The sequence below is a fragment of the Vipera ursinii genome (assembly GCF_947247035.1).
Source record: "Vipera ursinii genome assembly, chromosome: 2".
Taxonomy (NCBI): Eukaryota; Metazoa; Chordata; class Lepidosauria; order Squamata; family Viperidae; genus Vipera; species Vipera ursinii.
Window position 1 is genome coordinate 206,716,631 of NC_139513.1, and position 25,300 is coordinate 206,741,930.

Genomic DNA, 25,300 nt, shown 5'->3' on the forward strand with positions numbered 1-25,300 from the left:
ATGAAATGAAATATAGATTACATTGTACTTACAATAAATTTATTTTACTTATTTTCTCGTTAATATTCTTATTTCTAAAGGAAACCAGTTTGGTTTGTAACTGGTGTCAATGATCTTCCCTTCCCTTTCTGCCTTTTTTCCTTCCTTTCCTTCCTATTTTGGAGGAAAATCTGCAAAAGAAAGACTTTGTTGCTCTTCATGGTACAAAATGCTTTAGTTTATTAAAGTGTATTAAAACAAGAAGGAGAGAATTGTACAATGACCCTAATTAATAATCCTCAGTTTATTTATTCAGTTGCCAATAATTATATTGAGAATTTGATAGTAAAGAAAATGAGTGATACATTTGCATGTATAGATATTTTTCAGCTAACACAAATATATACCTTCCGATTGGACATATCATTCCAGATGAGTAAGTTTTTCTGTAATATATTTTCCAGATTAGAACAAGAAATAGGAAAACTTGAATGTGAAGAATCCCAAATATCTGCCAAAGAACAGATCATCTTAGAAAAACTAAAGGAGACCGAAAAATCTTTTGAGGACTTACAAAAGGTAAGATGAAAAACAAAATCCAAACAACTTGATATTAAGAGAAAACTTTTCTTTCCAACGACATACACATATAGATGGGTACATTGGAAAAACTCCACAGAAAAATGGAGTCAGATTAAGGTCAGATAAGTCAATAGAAAAGTAAGCCTTATTTGTTTATTAAATTTGATTCCTGCCTTTAATACTAATTCATAGGCTACATAGAGTGGCCGGATATTCAAGTTAACCATGAAAAGATTTTGTCTTCAACATACGGGGTGCATTGAAATGATGACAATGTCATCACAACACAAAAACAGATATGAACATTATTCAATTTAGTGGCTGGATAGTTCCTCAAAAGCAAGTCTTAACAGAGGTCAGTGCAGTTAAATACCTTCCCACAGGCAAGTGTCTGCAGCAGCCTTCCCAACTTCAAATCTACTCCTAGTATTGCTACACTAACCGGAAAGATGGGCCTTGCATTTGAAATATAATTGGGGGCTGCCAGTTTAAAGAATGTTGGCTTATTGGTACTGCAACCTAAGAGTGATGAAAAAAATAAATCACTATATGTAATGATAACTAGGAGTAGAATGTCTTATATATTTAAATATTACAGAATGCTGTCTAGTTTATCTTGAACATTTAAGATGAAATATTCCAAAGTCCCTTTTTGGTACTAAAATAGTTTACACGGTTTATTATGATAATCCAGAACCACCAAATGGAGATTTATTCTGCAAAAAACCTCATGTGTAACTGCCAAGGTACTTCAGAGTATCTAGGTGTCCCTGTGTATAAAATTACTCATGATGCTATAATTGATATATGCATTCACTGAAGAGTTTATTTTTTTCCAAATAAGCTGTTGGGATGCTGAACATATTTAGGTAAAAGAAGAAATTGAAATTTGAACTTATAGAACTAGCAATAAAGAAATTCAGAATATCCCAGAATATTGTTCAATCAAGCGTTCTCTTTCAACAGTTCTTGCTGCTTTGTGGAGCTTCTGCCTTTTTCCATGTCAGATAAAGTCATGGGACATTACCTGCATCAAACTCAAATTGATTCAGTCAATTTTTATTTATTCTGGTCCTCAACCAGAATCTCTCCCAGAATGGATCGTTTTTCAGTTAGAAGCTACAAAACTAAAACTTTATAATCTTAAAATGCACAACAAGAAAGAAAATTAAGAGGGAGAGGCGAAAACAAAATTTATGCACCAGCTTCTACTATCGCTAAGTTCTTACAATCTCTGGTTAGATAGAAATTGTTCAGGAACAATGGATTCAAAGGGAATTTTTCTCTTAGCAAGGTCAGTGGAATGACCCTGCTTCCTATCCCTGCTTTGACAGAATGAAGCTACACTTCATTTAATACTTAATTAAGATACTTAAAATGCAATTTACAACGTGCTGCGTTGAGGCAGGTCCTTTTCGGCAGATTCGAAAGCAATGAACTTGATCTGAAGGCGGCACAGACTCTGTAGTTCCCTTAGTAATATTCCACAAATTAGATTGATTTTAGAGCAGGATCCACATGCATAGCTATATTCTGGAAGAAAATTGAAATATTCATCCTGCCCAGTAGGAGCAGAAGTCATACTTTCTCTCAAAGAAATTGCTGTAAGACAATGCTTTTGAATACTGAATACTGGAATACTGAACGTATTTAGGCAAAAGAAGAAAATGGAATTAGGCGAGATGGGTAGCATATAAGGTTAATTAATTAATTATTACAAGGAACATTTACGCAATTCTAAACAAGTGTTGGCACCTAAACAAGCTTCCATTGCCAGAATTAAAGAAGAAGAGCATGTAAATTAAATTACAAAATGAATATAACATATATTGGTTTGGATTATGAGCCGTGGTGGTGCAGTGGTTAGAATGCAGTACTGCAGGCTGCTTCTGCTGACTGCCGGCTGCCAGTAGTTTGGCAGTTTGATTCTCACCGGCTCAAGGTTGACTCAGCCTTCCATCCTTCTGAGGTCGGCAAAATGAGGACCCAGATTGTTGGGGGCAACAGGCTGACTCTGTACACCGCTTAGAGAGGGCTGTAAAGCCCTGCAAAGCGGTATATAAGTCTAAGTGCTATTGCTAATTACATATTTAACTTACAAATTCCTTTACACTGCACATAACACATGTTTCAACCAGTAGAAGAGAATATTTGTAGCTCAGGGTTGAGCTGTGGAGTCCTTGGTGCTCTCTGAGCTTGGTTGTTTTCTTGCAGACATTTCATTACCTGACTAGGTAACATCATCAGCGCATCATAAGTCGGGTAATGAAATCAACCAAGATCACAAAGCACCAAGGACTCCATATCCTTCGACTGCGTGTGCATGTTATTTACCAGGGGGTTGTCACTTCTATTTCTGAGAGCTATGAACTCCTCAGCAGACTTAGAGCGTATCATTCCTTTTGATATGCGTGTTAAAGAGGGATAGTGATGCTTGGTTCTTTGAAAGCATGTCTGGTTACCTTGCAGAGTTCCACCTCTGTTGCTGACTGTAGAGAGAGACAAAGAGAGCCATTATAATTGGGAAACAGGTCATCATGTGTATATGTCCATGCATGCTGGATGAGAGGGGGGGAAAAGGCTTTTGTTTCTCACAGCCAAGCATGGAAAGAAACTGAGCTACCTGTCAAGAAACAAGATCAGCTCAAGCCAGCCCGGGCAATGGATAATGGGAAATATAATTCAAAATAATTGTAGAATGGATATTAGCCTATTTTAATAGGTGCTTTGTTTAATCCCATTTATATCCCGCCCTTCTCCGAAGACTCAGGGCGGCTTACAATCTAAGCACAAATCAAATGTGCTTAGCAATAGCCTTCATTCTATGTTTATGCCTGCTTATTAGGGCTTTTGCCCCCCCAAGCGGCATTATTACAAAGTCAGCTTAATTGCCCCCAACAATCTGGGTCCTCATTTTACCTACCTCGGAAGGATGGAAGGCTGAGTCAACCTTGAGCCTGGTGGGACTCGAACCTGCAATAATTACAGGCAGCTGGTGTTACTTAAGGAGGCATTAGCCCACTGCTCCACCAAGGCTTTGCTTCCTAGTAGCACTGTTTCCTTCCATACTAAGTGGAGAGCGAAAGAATCCGTTATTTTCCTCCTCAGTAAAGTGGGAATGGGACATCCCAAAGAAATGGGGAACCGAATGGGACATGTACTCGCAAACAGGAACAGGAACAAAGTATTGAATAAAACATCAGTGGAAGAGTTGAGCATGAATCTGAGCAAGAGAAAATGTATGCATGAATGTGAATATGATTATATTGAAATATAAGCCTAATCCCCATCTGTCATCGGCTCCAAACGTGGCCCCTTAAGAGTGACTTCCTGCCTGTTCCTATTTTATAGGACGACTGTAAAAATATTGATGGGCTATGTGCCCATCACTGTGAATGCTAATATTATATAAAACTAATTGATTCCAATACTTTTGATATTTCAGAGTTTCTCACACCAAGATGGAGGTAAGTAGTTTGCTTTGCTTTTGTACTTGATATCTTTAACTATATATAGCTATATATAAAGGAACATTTTATTTACTACTTTGCTACTTTGTAACACATATATACTAAGCTTCAAAATAATGCTAGCCAAAAAGAGAATATAGAATAAGGCTTTTTCAAAAGTCCTTGGTGCCAGCAATAAGCTTTCTTCAGATTTCATGTGCCATAGCTCATGATAAATCCTGTTCTATATATACCTGACAGCAACAGGGCATATATGCATACAAATATAGATTTCATCATGATGTAATTTAATGATAATGATAACCACGTATCTATACTAAACACAATTATTTGAAAACAAATCTTAGTAGTTGGACACAAAGAAACCCCCTCCCCCAAATGGCCCTCATAGGGAATGTTGGGGTACAATTAAAAAAACAAATTTGGACCCATTCAACTGCTTTTTATACTTGGGTGTGTGCATGCAGACATATTTGTTTCCAATAAGACTAAATTCATGTAATCTAGTTGAACCATTGTCTGACCCTTAAGACATTCTGTCTAAAAATTTGGTAACTGATAGAATCTAAATTAACATTAAACGGCCCAAGGAATTATGTGTGTAACAAGAAATTACCACACTAAAATGATGCTTCCTTTTTGATAATATTTGTTGGAATAGTAGTCATATGTCCTATGGGCTCTTTCTCGTGGCCAAGTTAAAAAGTATTTCTGTGTCAAGGTCATCAGTCTTGGGAGATTGTCCCTGATATTGTACAACTTCAAGTGCCCAGACATTTCTTGTCTTTCTAGAACACGGGTGTGAAACTCACCACGTCACGTGACGTGTTGCGAGGTATCGCGACTTTTTTTGCCTTGCCGGAAATGGGGTGGGCCGCAGCCTCCATATGATGCAACCGACCCGCGGGCCGGCAGTTTGACACCCCTGTTCTAGAAGATGAGATGTGGAACTGAATAAGGCTGAAAAGAAACCTGACGTTATTAGGGATGTTTTAAAGCTGCTGCACTATATGGAGAAGTACAAGTGAAAGATTCATCAAAGTGTGGAAATACTGTTAATCAGAGGTGAAGGTACTACAGCACGTCTGTTGGACAGAGGAGAAAAAGGTTCAAAATTTGAAGGAAAGATTTGACAACTTCCAGAAAGAGGTCTGGAGCTATTTGGCAAACCAGTGTCTGCAAATGGCAGAGAAAGAGGAGTGGAGGAAAGAGAATGGCGAAGGATAACAGAAGAGAGAACAACTCGCAAGTCCCTATAAAATTAGCTAAGCTGAAAAGCCAACTGACGAAAGGAGCAAATTTCCCCCAAAGCCTAACTAACTGAACTTTCCCATGCAAGGTGGGAGAAAATAACTATAAATAAAATAACCACTTTGCAATCCTTGGTGTTCTCTAAGCTTGATTGTTTGCTTGCAGCTGTTTCATTACCTGACAAGGTAACATCATCAGTACTAGTGAATGTTGGGTTTGCGAACAACCAAGCTCAGAGAGCATCAGGGGCTACATAGTTCAACCCTGAGCTACATGTAAATCTCTTCTTTTGGAATAAGCATTTTGTTAATAGAGTGGGGTTAACAAAGTAAGAAGATTGTACAAATGAGCAATGGAAGAAACACAATAGTTAAGAAAAATAGAAGCTGAAAGTACCAGAACAGCAATTTAGGAAAGAAAATGGATTGTTTTTGTAATATAAATTCACTGTTAATGATAATTCACACAATATTGAACACCTTAAGCAATAACCTTTAGATTGTAATAGTTTGTTAATAAATATTTGACTTACAAGTTGATTTGTATGCATTGCCTGGTTTGTTGCCCTCCCTAAAACGTTCAAACCCACGGAGGGGGTGAGGTAGCAAAAGGTTAAATTATTGTAAATGGCACTGCCCCTTCTTGCCAATCTTTATTGTGTCCCAGTAACAAAATAGTCAAATGGTGCTGTACATATTTTCTCATAATGAGCCAAATTACAGAAGGGAATTGGTAGATTTCTCAAACCTCATTTCCTCTTCTGCTAAGCATTTTCTGCCAGCATGAATACAACTAACAATCACTGACTAATAAATATGGCAGGTGGGTGGGTAGCAGATTTAGCAGACACTTAAAATGGGGAAGTTAGCCACCTATCAAGAGTTGCCCACTCAACACGTAGAAGGCATAACAATGGTCCTAGAGTAAAATGGAGGAAGGTCTCCTGATGTTCCTCATAACCCTGAATTGGTCTGTTTCTGAACATGAGTCTAACACTGTGTTGAAATATACCTAATCCATTTTACAGAAATAGACATACAAGATAGGAGGTACAGAGAAAGAGGGTAAAATGGGAGACAGTATTCTGTTCAGCCCAATCTCTCCTTGCTTCTATTCTGTTAATTGACCTACTTTTGAACAGGGATATGGCACTCAGAGTTCTATACCCCTGCTGAAAAAATAAATAGTTTTATAACTTGCAAACCACCCAGAATCTCCTTCTAGGGGAGATGGGTGGCATAACAATGTAATAAATAAATAGCAAATGTGAAAAATAGGCAAAGTGGAAGCTTTCCTGATAATCCGGCCCTAGGCAATTCCACTCCGACTAATGAACAAGTGACAAAAAAGTCAATTTCTTAGAATCTGGTAGCAGACAGAAAATAGCCATGAAAAACAAGCATGGTAGAGCTGAGTTTGGAATTGGACAATTGTGCTGTCCCAGATGATAATGATAGTGATAAGGGTATTTATGATGCATTACAGAAAGAATTGTGAAAAACTTCCATCTGTGTAAGACTAGCCAAGACAACATTGCCTAGTAGTTAGACCAACAGTTGTTGCACTCTTGTGTGAGTCCTCAGAATATAAATTTAAAAGAAAATCAGTATACTTGCTGGAAAAAGCAGAAGAAAATGTGTAATGTATCCAAGGGTGCCAGATCTCAGCTTATTTAACTGAGCACCCAATCAATCCCAAACTAGTGTTCTTTACAAAGTGCATAAAATGTGTGTTTATAAGGAGCGCTCAAAAGATGTGTCGACTGCTTCGAAAAGTGTCAAACAGGGATTATGTGGGCACATAGAATATACAGAAAGCCATGTGCATGATCTCTTGAAGTCCAATCAAAACAATTCTAGAGGACAGTTTCCACAGTCAGAGGGGAGAAGACATGCCCACAGGAACCTAAAGAGGTATATAGGAGCTGTGCAGATCGCAGACTCTTTGACTGCATCAGTGAAACATGACAGATCATATTCAGGGCAAAAAATATGTTGCACTAAGGGGGAAAATACAACATTAAAATCAGAACTAATAATAGAGGATGCAGAGTCTTGAGGACATGGCCTAGAAAGAAGTTGCCACGGCATGTTTGTTAGGGACAAGCCTACCTAGTTGTTTGCTGTAAAACACGTTGACATGGCAGTCTCTGAAAGCCCACTTATGAGGGAGCGGCTTCCAAAACTTCTGTGGAGTTCCACCCTGATAGTAGAGTCATCTGGGTCCAGGTTCCACCTAGATCTGTGGTTGCGAATCCATGGCATGCATGCCACAGGTGGCACACAGAGCCCTCTCTGTGGGCACCCGCGCCGTTGCCCTCCGCTGCCATGTTAAAAAAAAAAGTTCGATCAATCAATTTCAACTTCTTACAGAAAAAAAAGATCTCGCAAAGTTAGAATTGATTGATTGAATTTTTTAATCCCACCCAGTCTGCTGTTACCACTGCAGCCATGCCCACCCAATGGGCCACACCCACCCGGCACCCGACGATACATAAGTGGGTTTTGGGTTGCAGTTTGGGCACTCGGTCTCTAAAAGGATCGCCATGCTGCAACTGTGAAAATGTTCATAAATCACTTTTTTCAGTACCACTGTAAATTTGAACAGTCACTAAACAAGCTGTTGTAAGTTGAGGACTTACCTGTATATTGTTTTAAAGAAAGAAAATTAATAACACAGTAAATAGGCATGACAGGCAAGGCTTCTCGTCTAGAACTTCAGCACATTATCTCTTCTGCCTTCCCATTATTAATGAATTGTTTGTTCTGTAACTAGCTCCTTTAAGGCAATTTTAAAAATAATACCACAAATTAAAAATTCACATAAGACTTTCATCCAGACACCCCAGCATTTTTACCAGGATGCTTGTCTGCTACACCAGAGTAAAAATCAGCATCTGTTACAGTCATTTACATAGATTACATTCAGAGTTATGCCCTGCAGCAAACTTGCAAAGTGAAAGTAGGAAAGAGCCTCATTTGTGTGAAACGAGGAGCAATAAAGTGAAAGCTAGTCTAAACTGGAGATATAGCAAAAGGCCATGGAGTCTTATGATCTAGTTAATCATCTCCACCTGCGCTATCGGTGGCATGCCTGTCCGGATTATGGAAATTGTTGTTTTAACCATTCAGTCATGTCCAACTCTTGAGGACTTTATTTCTTGTGCTTTATGCTTTTTTTGGATACATAATCCTTTAATAAATTTGTCTGGAGTGTATTTGTTATAATCAGCTTAAATTGCCCTCTTCTATTTATCGTTGGTGCCGTAGCATGTAATTTTTCTCCTCTAAAATTCAATTCCATCAGGAAAATATGAAGTCCTTTTAAGTGGCCATCCAAACATCTTCTCTATATATTGGGATGAATTGACTTGTATATGGTATTTGGAATGTATATGGTGACAGTTCAGCATCTAAAAATCAGTGAAGGAAAAAAGGGAATACAACCATTTTGATATAGCCATTATTTAAAGGGAATTACTCAACTATGTATGCTGCAGATAAAGAATCATGGATTCCTTTGCCAAATGGGAAGAGTCCCCCTTTTTTTTAACGGCATCCCCACTATCACGTTCTTTAAAATAACATGGAGCTGCTATCAAGCTTAGTGCCACTATGAGCAAAACTGTGAAGGACTAACTCTCCTCCCCCATAAGCCCCCTCACCCCCATATGGCTGTGGGTTTATGTGAACAACAAAAGACAAATCAAAAGTTTTTCACCAACCCTACTTTTACAGGGCCATTTGAGGGCTTATCTGTATCAGCAGCAGAAATAGAAAACTAATCTTCTATTGACCTTTTCTTCCCTATTCAAATGACACAGTTAACTAAAGCCTTCAGTTTCAGGTTGAAATTTTTATTGACTAGGTTATATGTAGGGACGCGGTGGCTCAGTGGGTTAGGACGCTGAGCTTGTCGATCACATGGTTGGCAGTTTGGCAGGTCGAATCCCGAGTGCCGCGTAACAGAGTGAGCGCCTGTTACTCGTCCCAGCTTCTGCCAACCTAGCAGTTAGAAAGCACGTAAAAATGCAAGTAGAAAAATAGGGACCACTACGGTGGGAAGGTAACAGCGTTCCGTGCGCCTTTGGCGTCTAGTCATGCCGGCCACATGACCATGGATACGTCCTCGGACAAGCGCTGGCTCTTCGGCTTTGAAACGGAGATGAGCACCGGCCCCTAGAGTCAGAAACGACTAACATGCATGTGCCGGGGAACCTTTACCTTTACCTTAGGTTATATGTGCACCTGACATTCTAATCCCGCTCATGGCCCAGTAATAAGTGTTGAGCTGAGTTGATGGTGCTAGTTTAGATTATCTTTTCTGGTTTACTACCCCATCTCTGAACCCAGTTCAAAATGCTTAACCTCAAATATAAACAGCTTTAATCTTCCTACTGCCATGTAGGATACTGCCTAACCATTAAGAGCAGCCTTAAAAATCCTGCTCTGCATTAGCAGTCTATGAAGTTAGGAAAATAACAACTTTCATCTTTTCTATAGTCCCGTTCTATCTTTGAAACTGATTGTCCATATATAGAGAAGCAAGAAAATTCTGACAAGCGAGCTAGATTCAACCCCTGCACAGACTTCTTGCTTGGGTCATTATTCTGACACAAAGATGAAAAGATGAACCAAAACTTTCTTGGGACAAACATCTGTTTGCCTCTAAACATAACATTCAACCGTAGTTATCTTGACCTGCAAATGTTACCAACAGCCTCTGTTCAAGAATGTTCAAATTACATTATTTATTATATTGATCTATAATGTTACTCAATAAACATTTAACCTGTGCAGATAGTTTACATCTCTATTAACCTACACATTGAATACAATAAATAAAACATTAGCTTTTGTGCCCCTGGAAAGGAGAAGAACGCTCATTGTAGCAATAAAAGCATTTGCCTGAGCTGGGCACCTTACTGTTTTTCCAAGTTTTACAAGGCAAATTACTGTTTGATCTATTTCATTTTTAGAGGCCATTGACCTGCTGACATGTGGAACCTCCTGACATGATTTTACACCCATATCACTAAAAAAAGTCTTAGTCATCAGCTCTTTCTCTCTCCGGCCTCAGCTAGACTATTGAATGTCAATCAAAGCACACTGATTCTGCATTTTGCTGCTTTAATTCAGTTATCTGGCACAAAGCTTCTGATGTCTATTGTTTGGGATAATAAGTAGGGACACTGCTGCCTAAGCAGTGAAGCCTCTGGGGTCTTATTTAACTGTATTTCCCATTCTTTGACAACTAGATGCAGTAAATTACATTTACTCCCAGATCCCTGAACTCACAACTCTCTATTCACAAGCAACAGAGGCTGTTCCTGGGAAAGACAGAACAAGCAGGGTAACTGGTAAGTCTCAATAGAATTTGGTTTTTCTTTCAGCAAGCCTGATCTTTTAAAAAGGAAAAGAAAAGAACATGTTGGGTTATCTGGGACTAACAACCAGCTGTACTTGATACAGTAGGGAAATAGCAGCTAGCTAATGACTTGGTAGACACCACACCTAAGCTTAGAGACTTGTTGCATTTGTTCAAAATGAAAATTGAGAATGAAATCCCATGGGTTGAATGAGCTACTATATAACAGAATTGTTTTGACTGGCTTTGAACAGGTATTAGTAGGCAGTCAATAGAAAACCTAATATTGTGGTCTGTCTACTTCAAGACAAAAGTAGTAGGAGTATTTACGTCCACAAATAAAGTTTTTGTCAAAAATTAATCCTAACTAGAATTGTAGATATTCTAGAACAAAATAAATGCTTAATCATGTTAACTGTTGCCTAATTTACCATTGATTTCAATTTTATTCCCCACTCATTCACTTAGAATTAAATTTAAGTTCAGTGGCACTTATTCCCATATAACAATCTACATTTCATTGATTTCAATTAATTTTAACGATCTGCTTGTAAAAAGCAGCATTTGCATTAAATATTTCTCCCCCTTATAAACACTTGTGGGGGGGGACATTCTTTAAGTTTGATGAAGCCATTTGAAATTGTTATTTCTACCATTTTCCATTTAGCAGCCTTACAAGCTGTTCTTTAATTCTTTTCCCCTTGGAAATATGTTTGAGATAATGGACCCAAATATATTTGTCTTAAGAGGGATCGAATATTCAAAAGTGTTGAAAATTAAAAGCGAACCAGAATCTCTACTAAGAAGTGGAAATGAGGAAGGATCCCATTCTTATGAAGCCTAAGTAGAATATTATTTAGTTACATAAGCTAATAAACACCATTGTGGATTGACAACTATGCAAGCATCCAAAGGTTTCCTGAATCATACAATACTTGAATGAGCCCAGATTCACAGAGATTGTGGTTTTCAAATGTACCTGTCATTTAGCAAGTTACAAATGAATATATGACTGAACATTTTTCCAATATGAGAACCACAGTGTTTGCAAATGTGTAACTGTTCAGTCTCCAAAACAATACGACGTCCTTATTGGGATTTCATTATATACATTCATTTTTAGAGTTTCTTGTAATTGCTCCTCAGATAACGAAATTTGGACAAAAAGACTTAGACACTATTGCTTCTATGAGACCTCCTTCAATGAACATCTAAATTGTGTGCTTCTGCAATGAATTGTTGTGTTTCTTTTATGCCTGTATATTGTGCCTGGATCCCATCTCATTTTTTGTTTGTTACGGTTTTTCATATATTATTTTTGTACCACCCACAGTCAGTTGGAATCAGGCAGTGATTAAATAAATATATGGTATCCCATTAAGTCAAGAGGCTAGTACCCAAACTAATATTTACTCCCTTCATTCCCAATATTAAAAATATAATAATAACATAGATATTAACATTGATCTTTTCTTTTATGCCACTCAGAAATTCTAGTGCTAAAGATGGCCTTATTCTCCTTCACATAACTCAAGAGGAGAGCCAGGTATTCAGATAAAAAGGCAATCAGGAACAGCTTACTGCTTACTTTACCCCACAGGAATATTTAATGATGTACTACCATTCCAAAAATTATACAAAGGAAAATATGACTGCTCACATTATCCCCAAATCTCAGATATAGATGTGCCCTGAAAACTTAAGATAGAGGAGATCTCTACATAAAACTGCTACTATTGAGGGATCCTTTGTGATCTCTGTGCTTGGTGGTTTTCCTGAAGACATTTCATTACCCAAATTAGGTAACATCATCAATACCATCTGCAAGAAAACCACCAAGCTCAGAGAGCACCAAAGACCCCTCATTTCAGCCCTGAGCTACATATATTCTCCTTTATTGGTACTGCTACTATATAGTCTTTGTGTTTGTTTTAGCTTAAAAAAACCTGCAAACCTATCAGCCCTTATTAGATTATTTTTCTGTATGAATATATGCTTGTTTATTTGGCTAAATATAATTCATCTGTGAATGAATGAGTGAGTGAAAAATCTTCATATTATTTACCCTTGTGATATGTAGATAACGGGCCTAAGAATATATAGCATGAATTAAGCCCTATTAAACTTAGTGGGTGTCCTGAGTTGAACATACATGCTGTAATAGGATAACGTTAGTATTTGGAATATGATCGTTGTATATAAAATACGTAAATATTGAAAATAAATGAAACATTCAAACAGTCAGGTGACTCAGAGTACATTATATCAACAAAACCCACAAAATAGAGCTCTGCTCCCCGCAGTACAAAGACTGTTTTTTTTTTTATAATCAGTTGTTGAAAACAAACAACAGTGGACATCTGGCTTTGTCATTAGATCATATGTTTAATGCTGATGGGTGGATACACAGGTTGTATCCACCAAAACTTCTGGAAGTACAAAGTTATATACTTCTGCATTAGAATTTTTGTGTGATATAGCAAAACAATTTACAGAGACCGGCAAACCACTTTCTACATAGTTCAGGAAAGCGACAAAGTAAAGCATCAGTAGGTTATTTGGGAGTGGGGAGGGTTGACACCTATAACATCTCTGTAAACCTCCTTCTGCTACCTTTATCAAGGTCTTCATTTCTTTCTATCACATGGAGTCTTCTTTAACCATTAACACAAGTGTTTTCTGATTTAGAGTGGAGTTGAAAATTTGAGACCAATTAATAGCTTTTTAAAAGACAGTAGTTTGAGGAGTTAGCAGCAGTCCTGCATTACATGGAAAATGTTGTACTGATTAAAAGCTTGCACAAAAGCTTGCCATTACTTGATGCATATGGTAACGAGAAGTAACTTGCACGTGTGAACGACCCATCATAAATGCAGGCAGTCCTCGACTTACAACCGCAATTGAGCCCAAACTTTGTGGGTACTAAATGAAACAGTTGCTAAGCGATTCCCCCCCCTCCATTTTACGACCCAACAGTTGTTAAGTGAATCACTGCAGTTGTAAAATTAGTAGCACAGTTGTTAGGTGAATTTGGCTTCTGCGTTGACCTTGCTTGTCAGAAGGTCGCAAAGAGGGATCACATGATCCTGGGACACTGCGACCGTCATAAATATGAGTCAGTTGCCATGAATTTTGATCGTGTAACCATGGGGTTGCTGCAATGTCTAGAAGTGTGAAAAATGGTCCTGAGTCACTTTTTTCACTGCCAGTGTGACTTCAAACTGTCACAAAATGAACTGTTGTAAGTTGAGGACTATCTGTATATCATCACAGAGGATGATCACAGAATACAGTACTTTCAAAGTCTATAAAGGCTTTTTTTTCCTAGTTACTACATGTATTACGATCGCATGTACTATAGTGCAGGGGTATATATAGTCATTCAGTGAAAAATTAAGTGGCACATGCATCTGTGAAGCAGACCACACTCAGATGAGAAAGTGGAAAATTATGGCCTATATATTGATTGATAGTTCTAAAAGGCTTCGTTGAAACTCTGCTGTTCCTGGATTTTTCATTTCTACTTTTTCTGTTTCCTTTAAGCATTCGTGTTGCTTTTAAAGCTAGGCGAATTGGAGTAAATAAGATTTTTTTAAAAATTTAGATGATAAACAAGGCCCCTTCCTTTTGGGCAGGCATGGAGCGGCAAAAGTAACTGAACCTTAAGTGGAATTATTTCTAAGAGGAACAATGGAAGCCCCAGGGACAGGATATAGGTACTCTACTCAGTTTTGTTAAGTTGCACAAAAATAAACAATTCAAGAAGGTTTGTGTTATTTTCTATATTTGCATCTCTCTCTCTCCCCCTCTCCCTCCCTCCTTCCCTCCCGGTGATGGGATAAGCACCTATAAACCACACTGAATCTTCACTACTAGAAATTTCACTTGTATTGCTCTTCTTGCTTTTGAGATGGTGCTGGGTATAGTAATCCCTCAGTTTGAAGCTTATCTTTGCTACCAAGAAGCCTAAACAATTGCTTTGTTAATTACAGCCCTGTTTCTTAGAAAACTGACTTTTTTGTCCCCATACCACATTCTGTGGCATTTCTATAGAATTGCAGAATCAAGGCATATGCTCAGCTTTTATAATGGTGCATACATCAGGGTATTTATATCTCCTGTCACTTCCTGTTGGTGATGCTACATGTTGTGGATGAAACACATAGCCTCTAAGTTGTGCAGAAACTCCCCAAGAAGTAGAATTTCAAGTTATTTACTGTGTTTCACTTCTGAAGGAAATATTAGGCCCTTATAAAAGGAACTCTCCAAGTTGTTAAATATCCTCATGTAAATTTTAGTGCTATATGTTCTGTATTTCCCTGGTGTGGGCAATCAGAATTTGGATGATGACTATATTTACTATGTGAATTAATTCAGTAACATAGACATTATGTAGACCTGCTTATTTGTCACCTCCCTAGTACAGGAAATACTAGAAAATTATCCATTCACTATAATAAAAGATCTGGCTAGTACTAGTTGCATCAACCTTTGTTAAGATAACAACTGCTTGACTTCACAGTTTGCATCTCTAACATAGGCTGCTTGGCATTTTAGATCACAGCTTCTTTGGGTATAGAGTTGTCTGCTTGTCTGTTTGGCAATTAACCATTCACATGCTTCTTGCTGTTGTAACAAACACTTCCTCTCTTGTTTCCATTCAAGCTTTGTACAGCATGGAAATTAATGTGGAGAAAGACAAACAAACTGGGGAGACCAAGATTCTCTCTACGTCCCCCATTGGCCCCGAGGCAGCCTGTCAGAGAGGAATCAAAGTCTATGATGATGGTACCAAAGTAGTCTATGAGATGCATTCTGGAGGCACGGTGGTAGAAAACGGAGTACATAAGTTAAGCTCAAAGGACGTAGATGAACTTATTCAGAAAGCAGGGCAATCAAGCATAAAAGGAGGGGCTGTATCAATAGTGGACGGAAACCTCAGCCACATGAAGGAGCAAATTCTTTTTAAGGAAGCAAAACTAGAGATGGTGCACAAATCCAGCAAAAGATCCTCTGGGAACCCTCCACACCAAGCAAAGCTTTCTGGGGATGAAATCCCAGAAGCCAGTTCGGATCACCCAGTAACAATGATATTTATGGGTTACCAAAATATTGAGGACGAAGACGAGACCAAAAAGGTATTGGGTTACGACGAGACAATCAAGGCTGAACTGGTCCTAATCGATGAAGATGATGAGAAATCATTACGTGAGAAGACAGTGACTGACGTGTCCACCATGGATGGAAATGCGGCCGAGTTGGTTTCTGGGAGGCCCTTGTCTGACACCACGGAACCCTCTTCGCCGGAGGGAAAAGAAGAAAGTTTACCAATGGAGAAAGTCCCAGGTACCGAAAAGAAAAAGCGCTGTCAGTGCTGTATTGTCATGTGACCGTCCCTTCCTTCCTTCCTTCTTCTTCTTCCGAGCAGCTCGTGCTCCATCACTCCCTTTAGACCTCACTGTATTTTTCTAACTGCAGTACTGTGAACTGGAAGTGACTGCCTCCATTGCCTTGCAGTTGGTTTGCTCTGATTTTTCTAACTTGTCAAGGGAGATGAGTAACGAAAGTACAGATTCTCACCCAATGCACTCTTTTAGGATTATTTTTAGAGGGTGAGATGGAAAAAAAACAAAAACAAACCAGTGAACAAAGTGCTGCTCTATTTGAAAAGATATATATATATATATATATCAATATAAATATATAATATATGAATATGCATAGTTGAAGAGGTGTAATATGCATATTTATGTATTGCATATATTTATTAGACTTACCAACGTATATGAAGAATTTTACTTTATATATATATATCTAGCAGGTATGATCAACCTTCAAGGTTTTACAGGATTCCTAAGTTTCACATATATGTGAGCCTTAAACTGCATTTTAATGTTGTACGTTTTTTAAGAAACAGTTTTTATTTTTTACTGGGGTAAGGGAAGGACATTTGATTATGTAGTTTGAGATCCTAATATTTGAATTTCACTTCCCCAAAGGAAGACTTTGTTCTGAATTGGGAAGCTGTTTAGTAAGACCTGTTCCCACAGAAGCCCCAATAAAACAGTTGAGTCTTGTGGACAATGCACAGTGGGATCGACCCAACAAGCATCGTTGTCAATTGCAACCTTTGTTTACAAGGGGCTTTTCTCTAAGTCACTGAAAGGAATGAATTTTGCACAGTCTCAGTGCTTAGCATTCCATGAGATTCCATCGTTGGCTTCAGTGAGGCTTGTATGCATGCAAACGTGGATCTGAATTCAGTTGCGACATATTTTGCAACACCGAAAATACCACACTGATTTCACTACTGACTGGTATCACTAAAAGAATAATTGAATAGTTGCCTAGGAAACTTGGAGTGATGATTTAGGGTTTTGTTCTCATTGTTTTATTTTGGTCTTATTTAAATTTTCTAGTTTCCAGTATTGTGCACATGTCCCATTTTCCTACATTCAAGCTAAAACGAGTATGTCATGAAAATGGGTCCAGAATTGCCAGGATTAAATTATCGTCACTGATTTTACTTGTTTGCCTTTCAGTAACAGTGCCTACTTATGTATATATATAAATGATCTACTTGTTGGAACTGTGATATGTAAAAGATGATTTTGTGGTTTATATAAAATATGTACCCATAATAATTGTCTTATGATCTAAATTTCCCAAAATAGAAAACAGAAAAGAGTCACTCTGTTCTCAAGAATAGAAGGCCCCAGTTCTCAAAGTCTCTGCAGAGACTGTTAAATTTGCCCCCAAGAGAACAACAACAACAACTTTATTGATTAGCCCTTGGGCCATATCAAATCCCAAGAGAACAGAAAATCAAAGTAGAAAAGCTAGCATTTGCAGTTTTGTATCATCATCTTTCAGTGTCTCCTTCAAATAAAGTAAAAAGGCCCAGTGGGAATCTAAGCTTCATATTAGCATCGCCAGAATCACTTTCTATGTCCTTCTGCTTGAATGTTTGGTTCCTAAGGGCTCATCCGATGTGCTGTCCTCCCATTCTTGACAATATAAAAAGGACAGCACTCACAACATACTTCGTACCACACGTTGGCGATTAAGCCGGTAGTATTGCTGGCTGCCCTCTGAGAAAATAATTACTTTTAAATTAGTGATCTTCTCTTCAGAGGCTGGGGGGGGAGTGGGGGGGGACAACAACAGTTCTTGTAATACCCGTTCTGTGAATTCTGAGGAGGATAAAGAAAGAGAATTAAATTATATTTTTCACTAGGTAAAAGTGACTCCCACCACGACCAGCAAGTTTGAATTGGCACCCCCGTCCTGTGCCTGCTTCTTATCCTCCACGCCAGCTCTCACCCTCACTTGTTTGTATTGCTCATTGGCACCTCATTCCCCCATTAGAGAATTGCCTCTTCTGAGGTGTCAAAAAGAAGCTTCAATAGTTTTGATACCGAAGTGCGTTTTCATACTTACATTTTTATCCAAAGGACACTGGTAATAACACAGGAGCAGGGAAGTTGCCTTTGGCTTTGGCCACCCAGGTTGTCCTCTAACCCAGGGGTCTGCAACCTTGAGAAGTTTAAGACTTGTGGACTTCAGCTCCCAGAATTCCTCAGCCAGCTATCCTGGCTGAGGAATTCTGGGAGCTGAAGTCCACAAGTCTTAAAGTTCTCAAGGTTGCAGACCCCTGCTCTAACCTTTGCCCAGGAGTCTGCCAAAACCAAGGTTGTGACAACTCATGGGACAAATTACAGGTCTGCATCCTAAATTTAGATTGGACTTGCAGGGGAAGGATGCAGTTTAGTTCTTTTCACGAAACCTCAGCTCTACAAATAAAAACACATTGGGCAAGGCGTTGCTGGTGCAAATAGGGGGAGGGGAGAAAAGAGAGAGGAGTCGGCCCTCACGCACAATGAAATAACAATCCCTCTGTAGTGAACCTTTGATTTTAAAACAGGAAATCCACTGCCTACAATTATTGCTGTCGAAAAGCCAATAAGCAGAGTAACTCACATAGGCAGAGACAAAACCTGATGGTGCTTCTTCCTAAGCAACTTTACTACTGTTTTGCAACAGCGATCTTTGTTTCCTCAAAGACCTGCGTTCAGTTTTAACACGCCACTAATATTCCCATCTCCAAGCTCACCCCACAAAAAAGAGAAAAATATGTGCCACGATAGAGAGGCACGGCCTCTCTGGCAACCACAAAAAAAAAAAGAGGCCAAACAGATGCCCAGTTTGCCATCCCCATGGGAGAAAGGAGCCTTTTGGCCTCCAGCATTTGCCATACTCCAAAGGCTGCTCCCCCATGTTCAATTGAACGTGTACATGGGAGTTTTAAGACTAAGTTAGCAGAGAAAATACTTCCTTCAGACACCTCAGATCAGCTTCATCCAGAGTCAGTAATGAGCTCATCACAAGATGGGGGCTTAATTGTGAGGATATGTCCTCAGCAAATGGTTAGTGGGGGTATCTTCAGGACGTGTAGATGGGTTCCAAGTGTTAGGAGCGATTAGAAATTATGATGGATCACAAGAAGGTCAAGTTTCTCGCAAAACTGTTTGCTTAAAAGTTTGTCAGATTAGTTTTCGTGTTCACCTTGTAGAAAGGTTCTGCACATCATAAGGGCCATGTCATTTAAACATTGCTTCTTGACTTGCTTTATCTCATTACACCTCTTGAAACTTGGGGATATTTTTAACCAGGATTGTCCCTGAGAAGAAATAAAAAAAACACAGTTTTCGGGGTACACACGTAATTTCCCTTTTACCTCCTCAGTGTCAGCCGAGCTATTATTTGACTATCAAATATCTTCTGACCATGAGTGAAAGTATCTCCAAAGCTAAGATTAAAGAATTTCTAGTCACGGTTGGCTCCAGTTTTCATCCGCCCCATCAGCATCTCCCATCAGCTCAAGTTTGGGATTGAATGGATATAGTCACAGGTGTCCTATTCCTGCTCTTAAATGCTACAAGCCGCATGCCAGGTTCTTCACATTTCATCAAGATCACTATAGGGCATGGGTCTTCAAACTCAGCCCTTTTATGACTTGTGGACTTCAAGTCCCAGAATTCCTCAGCCAGGCATGCCTGGCTGAGGAATTCTGAGAGTTGAAGTACGTAAGTCATAAAAGGGCCGAGTTTGAAGACCCCTGCTACATGGTCATTCACTTCTCCGCAGAGTAAAATCAGCAAGAGAGCGTTGGGCACTGAGGCATGTTGTTGCTCTCTCTTGGGGAAGATTTGAGTAGACTCATTGTTTCAAACAATTATATCAGTAAAGTTATGCTAAATAGTGCCAATGAATTTTTTCCCCAGTCTGTGCTTTTCTAGATCTCTCATTTGAAACTTTCTATGGTTGAGTTCTAAGATGCTTGCCCTAATTTTTAATATCTAGCTGGTGTGATCCAGGTCCAAAGTTTTGTGGGATTCCATTGGCATCTGCAGTGGAAATTTTGGACTGCTACAGGTTATAGGAGGCCTCATTGGGTGTATTTTTTCTTAAAGAGTCAAACACAAAGAGTCATAAGCTGATAGAAAACGATAATTCCTTGGTAACAGGAAGTCTACCAATACAGTAATCTGAGTCCCACTGGTAATTTCTTCTGACAATTAGCTATATCCATAAAATTTACAATAGATTGTAAGTGAAGATTTCTGGCAGCATCCAGATCATTTCAACTAAGGAAGAATTTCATGAATCCTATAGAAACATACTAAACCAGCATTAGTCTTGCTGGTTAATGAGGTTGTCTCCTAATGTGTATCTATTCTCTCTCAGGTCGTGCTTTATTGTATTAACTCTTTAAGTTTTAAATGTCATGTTGAACAACCATTTTCCTCTGAGCTCTTTTCTTTCTGTTCCATTAAGAAAGATATTCCTGCCTGGTAACTTTTCAAGTGTGGAATACCAACAATCTCCAGTGAGATTTCCAAAACCACATCCCAATCTTAAATGCATTTATTTGGAAGTAATGTTGAACCAGTTGAACATACTTCTTAACAAGTATGTCAGAATCATAGACTTAAAAAAGACAGATCAGTCCACCAGAAGACAAATTCTCTCATTAAAAAATTTTCCATTAAAAAAACTGTTTTAAAGCCACTGAATGTGGTCCTCATTTAGTGACCACCGTGGTCACTAAATGAAGCTGTCAGCATGTGAAACTGCAAATCTTCTTATGATCTTATTTCAGTTTTTCGTTTGCTTTACAGACCTGCAAAGTAAACTAAATGAAGCAGTTGCTAAATAAGGACCACCTGTACTCAAGACACAAATCATTAAAAAACCCAAATCAGACAAACTAATAAAAATAAAGTTAAAGTTGCACAATTAGTAGTAATGTAATACACATTTTACAGATAAATTAGGAAAATTAGAAAGAGCAATAGCATTACTTTTCCACAAATAAACAGTTGCAGACTAATTAACATTGCTTTACAGAGCCCCATATTTGACAATACATTAATAATGGTTATATTTCATTATTATTTATTTTTTTTAAAAATGTATGGTTCATTCAATTGGCAATCTCAATTTTTGCAATATTACTATATTTAATCTTTCTTAGTGCAATATCCTTCAAGTTATTCAGTAAACGTTTAGTGAAAATTTGTAAAAAGTGATAATCATCTACAACTCCTGTTAACATTTTTGCTGGGTAATATAGGGCAGAGCAAAAGTTAAGGGCTAGACGTAGAGCACAAATATAGCACTTTTTCTGATAGAGCAGAACACTTTTGATTTTCTATTATCTTTAGAAAATAGTCAGCATTCCACATATTCATACATGCCATGAAATTTAAAGTAAAATTCACATGTAATCTAAAATGGAGATTATCTTATTGTTGAATGCTTATTTCCTCTCAAATACAACAAATTGTTGAATAGAATAGTACTGATTCTAATGCAGTTAAGCAAATATATATTTCACTGATATCAACAAATAAGTCTTGAGCAATGTAAATACATCCCTAATTAATTTTCTTTCAAAGATTTTTAGGACAACCCTTGATATATTTTTTTCTAATTGACTGGCTTCCAAGTTTAGTTAGCTGGACTTGAATCTGGGATCATGAGGGAAAAAATACACATTTCTTCAGTCCAAATGATTTGAAGAGGAACGAACATAATAATGTTCATTATGCCTAATGAAACCTACGGTCCAGAACAATTAAAATATAAAACATTACACAGAGGTGAATAGATAGGCTATAATTCAAACTTCTAGAAGGATCCAGTCACCTTTATACACCTGGAGCCCTGCATATGTGTCAGTATTGAAACCCTGAGATTCCCAACTGTAGTCCCAATACATTTGGAAGATGTCAAGATGGAAATGGGGCTCATCTGATCTGAGAGGCTGGCATTAAAATCCAGAGTCAATCATGTTTTGAAAATATATTTGGAGGCCGTCTTCACCTAAATATGACTAAAGCAAACCAAAAGGAGCTATAAACAATCAGATCAAACGACATATATTTAGAAGAAATCATCTATTTACCAACCTTGTTTGTGCATTATCTACTATTCTTTGTTTCCAGGAATGAAATAATTCTGGAAAACTAGAAATATATAAAGCAATTAATTCCAAGAGAGTCTTCATGCTGAATTTTCTTAGAATTGGCCCATTCTAGATTACATGTGTATCACTTTAATAACGTTGCACAGCTCTACCATTTTCCTCTAAATAAATGTGGGAATTGTAGGCATGTGTCCACAGTTCCATTCAAGAACTCTGGTTTTAAGTTGCATCTCTCTCTCTCTCTCTCTCTCTCTCTCTCTCTCTCTCTCTCTCTCTCTCTCTCTCTCTCTCTCTCTCTCTCGACAACTCAATACATCCTTTCAGAAAGATTTTATATGTTTTTTTTTGTTTTTTTCCAGGTTTGTATCTTTGCAATTCCAGCACAGATAAATATTTTAAACAATAAATATAAACAGGCAAGGTCTCGATTCATGACAGTTTGGCACAATGACTATTTAGCCTTAACTTTTGTAAATATAAAAAAATGCAAAGGAAAAAAAATCTTTTTAGAGTGTTTTCCTAAGACACAAGTAATCTGTACATTTTTAAAATATTTTGTATCTTCAATCTTTTTTTGCAAATTGACCTTAAGTTTTCATGAAGACTCTTTTTCTTGGTAACATCATGACATCTTTTTTTGAATACAAAAAACATAAAATGCCACCAATAGATGGGCCGAGTTATCTGCTTTCAAGTCAAGAAAAAAGAAACCAGAAAGAAAAGAATCACTGGGTTGTTTCCCATTTAGTTGTCTGTGGCTGTTGTGTTGTGTTGTAAACGTTGACACAGTTCCTTCATTTTGCCTTTGTGACACTTGCTAACGAATCACAAAACTAGATACCATGTGCCATTGGACAGATTGCCTTAGCTTTCCCTTTATTTTAATTTTATTTCTTTCCCTAAATTTCCACCTTCCCTCTTACCAAATTGCAGGCAGCGTTCCAAGCTGTTATAAGCACAACATTCTCTTTCAGTCTCTCTCTGTGTCTCTCTCTTTGATCCATAAAGGCAGCAGTCTTTCTCAGAAACAGAAAGGAAATGGGATGTTAGAGTAACTAGGAGTCTTGGTCCAGAATATGTAAGAAAGAGAAATATTGTATTACACACAAGACATTTATTGGGGATGTTATTGCATGATCACTGTTCCGTCTTGCCCTGAATGGAGGCATTCATTTTTGCTGACAGCTGATATTCTACATAAAAGGAAGAGAATGTTTTATCACCCTTGAGACTGGATGTAAAAGTGTGATAATAGATCTCTTCTTGCTAGGATATATTGCTCCAGTTTGACATTGAAAATTACCCTCATAGCAAGATCGATAGATTATTAGATAAGGGTATACTAAATAAAACAGCTGGGAGATGGTGTAATTTAACAAAACAGAAAGAGACTAAAACAAGTATCTCCAGACTCATTGAAGAGCATGAGGACAGTGTTGTAAGGTCATTTAAGGATGAGATACTACAAAACTGGTTTTAAAAATGGTTTTGTGGCTACTCAGCCTGGTAACTTTGGGCTTATGTGCGCCTTCAGCAATTATACATCATTAACATAAATCTGCGAATTGGGTGTTTATTTCTACATTATTGTACAATCTTCTCACCATAGATTCTATTCAATTCACACCTGAAGTCATTCCACGTTGTTCCCTTCCCAGTGCACTTTGTTTCTGGTCTTGAATCCTGGTGGGAGGAAAACAAAACTTATCAGTCAGGAGCAGTTGTAAGGGAAAGATTCACAAGCCCCAGCTATCCAGTGTTGTTGCCTAAGAATGTAGATGAAAAGTTTACACCAGTGAAAACCAAAACATGATCAGCCCTAAATTAGCCTCAAGCACTATTTTCCACAGATACGATTTTTCTTAAGAGACGCAGTGGGGAGTCACAGATCTTGCCACCTATCTAAAAACTTGATTCACGACTTTGTTAAGACATTCTCTCTTCAGAGAATTACCCCTCTAGAGATTATTTAATAAATCACAGGGTGGCACCGTATCTCCTGGCTTTCTTTCTTTTCTGCACATTGCAGGTTTTTTGCATGTGCCATCACAGGTTTCAGCCTGCCCAGTAACAGACCCTCGATGTCCACACTCACCTTGTGGATATTACCGTAGATTGCGCCACAGGAAGAGTTAGATGCTGCTTCCCAGCTCTGTCCTACGCACTGTACTTTTCGTTTTAGAGTACATGCTTGACAACAATTGAGACTATTTGAATTTGAGACTGTAACTTAAATTGGGGGTCCCCAACCCCCTGGCCATGGCCTGTTTCAAACTGGGCCACAGGAAATGCAGGCAAGCGCAGCTCCGCTTGAGTGAGCAGCGGGCAAGTGCTCATGTGCAGCTCCTTTCGCACGGGCGCATATGCCCACCGCTTATGCAAATGGAACTGCATGCACACACTCACCCACTGCTCATGCAGAACCATCCCCTCTCCCCATCAGTAGGGCACAACAGAAAGGTCTCTCAACTTTGCTGTTAAAAACCTCATCGTAATCCCTACTTAATCAGAATTTGGAATTAAGACTTAAAAGGTGAACCCTTAAAAGTGTAGCGCATGAATTAGCCCCGAAGTAGTTTTTATACAGCTCCAGAGTCTCAAGAAATGTGTACATGCATATATCGCTGTTTAAGTGGCACAGTTCAAAGTGGAAAGCTACAATGTCAGCAGTCAACACTAAGCCTATTTCAATAAACGTAAGCCCCAAGAAAATGTGTTTAGGATCATAGCCACTCTGTCCAATTCTATTTATTCTGAAAGAGTTATTACAGGTAGTTCTCGACTTACAACCGCAATTGAGTCCAAAATTTCTGTTGCTAAGCGAGACAGTCAAGTGAGTTTTGCCCCATTTTATGACCTTTCCTGCCTCAGTTGTTAAGTGAGTCACTGCAGTTGTTAAGTTAGTAACCAGGTTGTTAAGTGAAGCTGGCTTTCCCATTGACTTTGCTTGTCAGAAGGCTGCATGACCCTAGGAGACTGCAATTGTCATAAATATGAACAAGTTGCCAAGCATCCAAATTTTGATCATGGCACCGTGAGGATGCTACAACAATCCTAAGTGTGAAAAAATGGTCAGAAATCATTCTTTTTCCGTGCTGTTGTAACTTTGAATGGTCACTAAACAAAGCGTTTTAAGTCGAGGACTACCTATGATTTTAAT

The 25,300-nt window shown here is 38.3% G+C and overlaps 1 protein-coding gene across 2 annotated transcripts in view; it reads left to right on the forward strand.

Annotated features, from left to right (window-relative positions):
* Positions 1-16,039, forward strand: part of LOC310633944 (paralemmin-1-like) — a gene marked incomplete at both ends in the record, with an annotated part of 126,985 nt that extends 110,946 nt beyond the window's left edge. The window contains 4 exons of one of the 2 annotated variants that reach the window (XM_083351947.1): positions 444-558; positions 4,007-4,028; positions 10,540-10,641; positions 15,315-16,039. In XM_083351947.1, the coding sequence (XP_083208073.1) occupies positions 444-558; positions 4,007-4,028; positions 10,540-10,641; positions 15,315-16,039 (964 nt within the window). The remainder of the gene's footprint in view (positions 1-443; positions 559-4,006; positions 4,029-10,539; positions 10,642-15,314) is intronic. The other variant, XM_083351948.1, reaches the window with a different exon arrangement.
* Between the last annotated feature and the right edge of the window lie 9,261 nt (positions 16,040-25,300).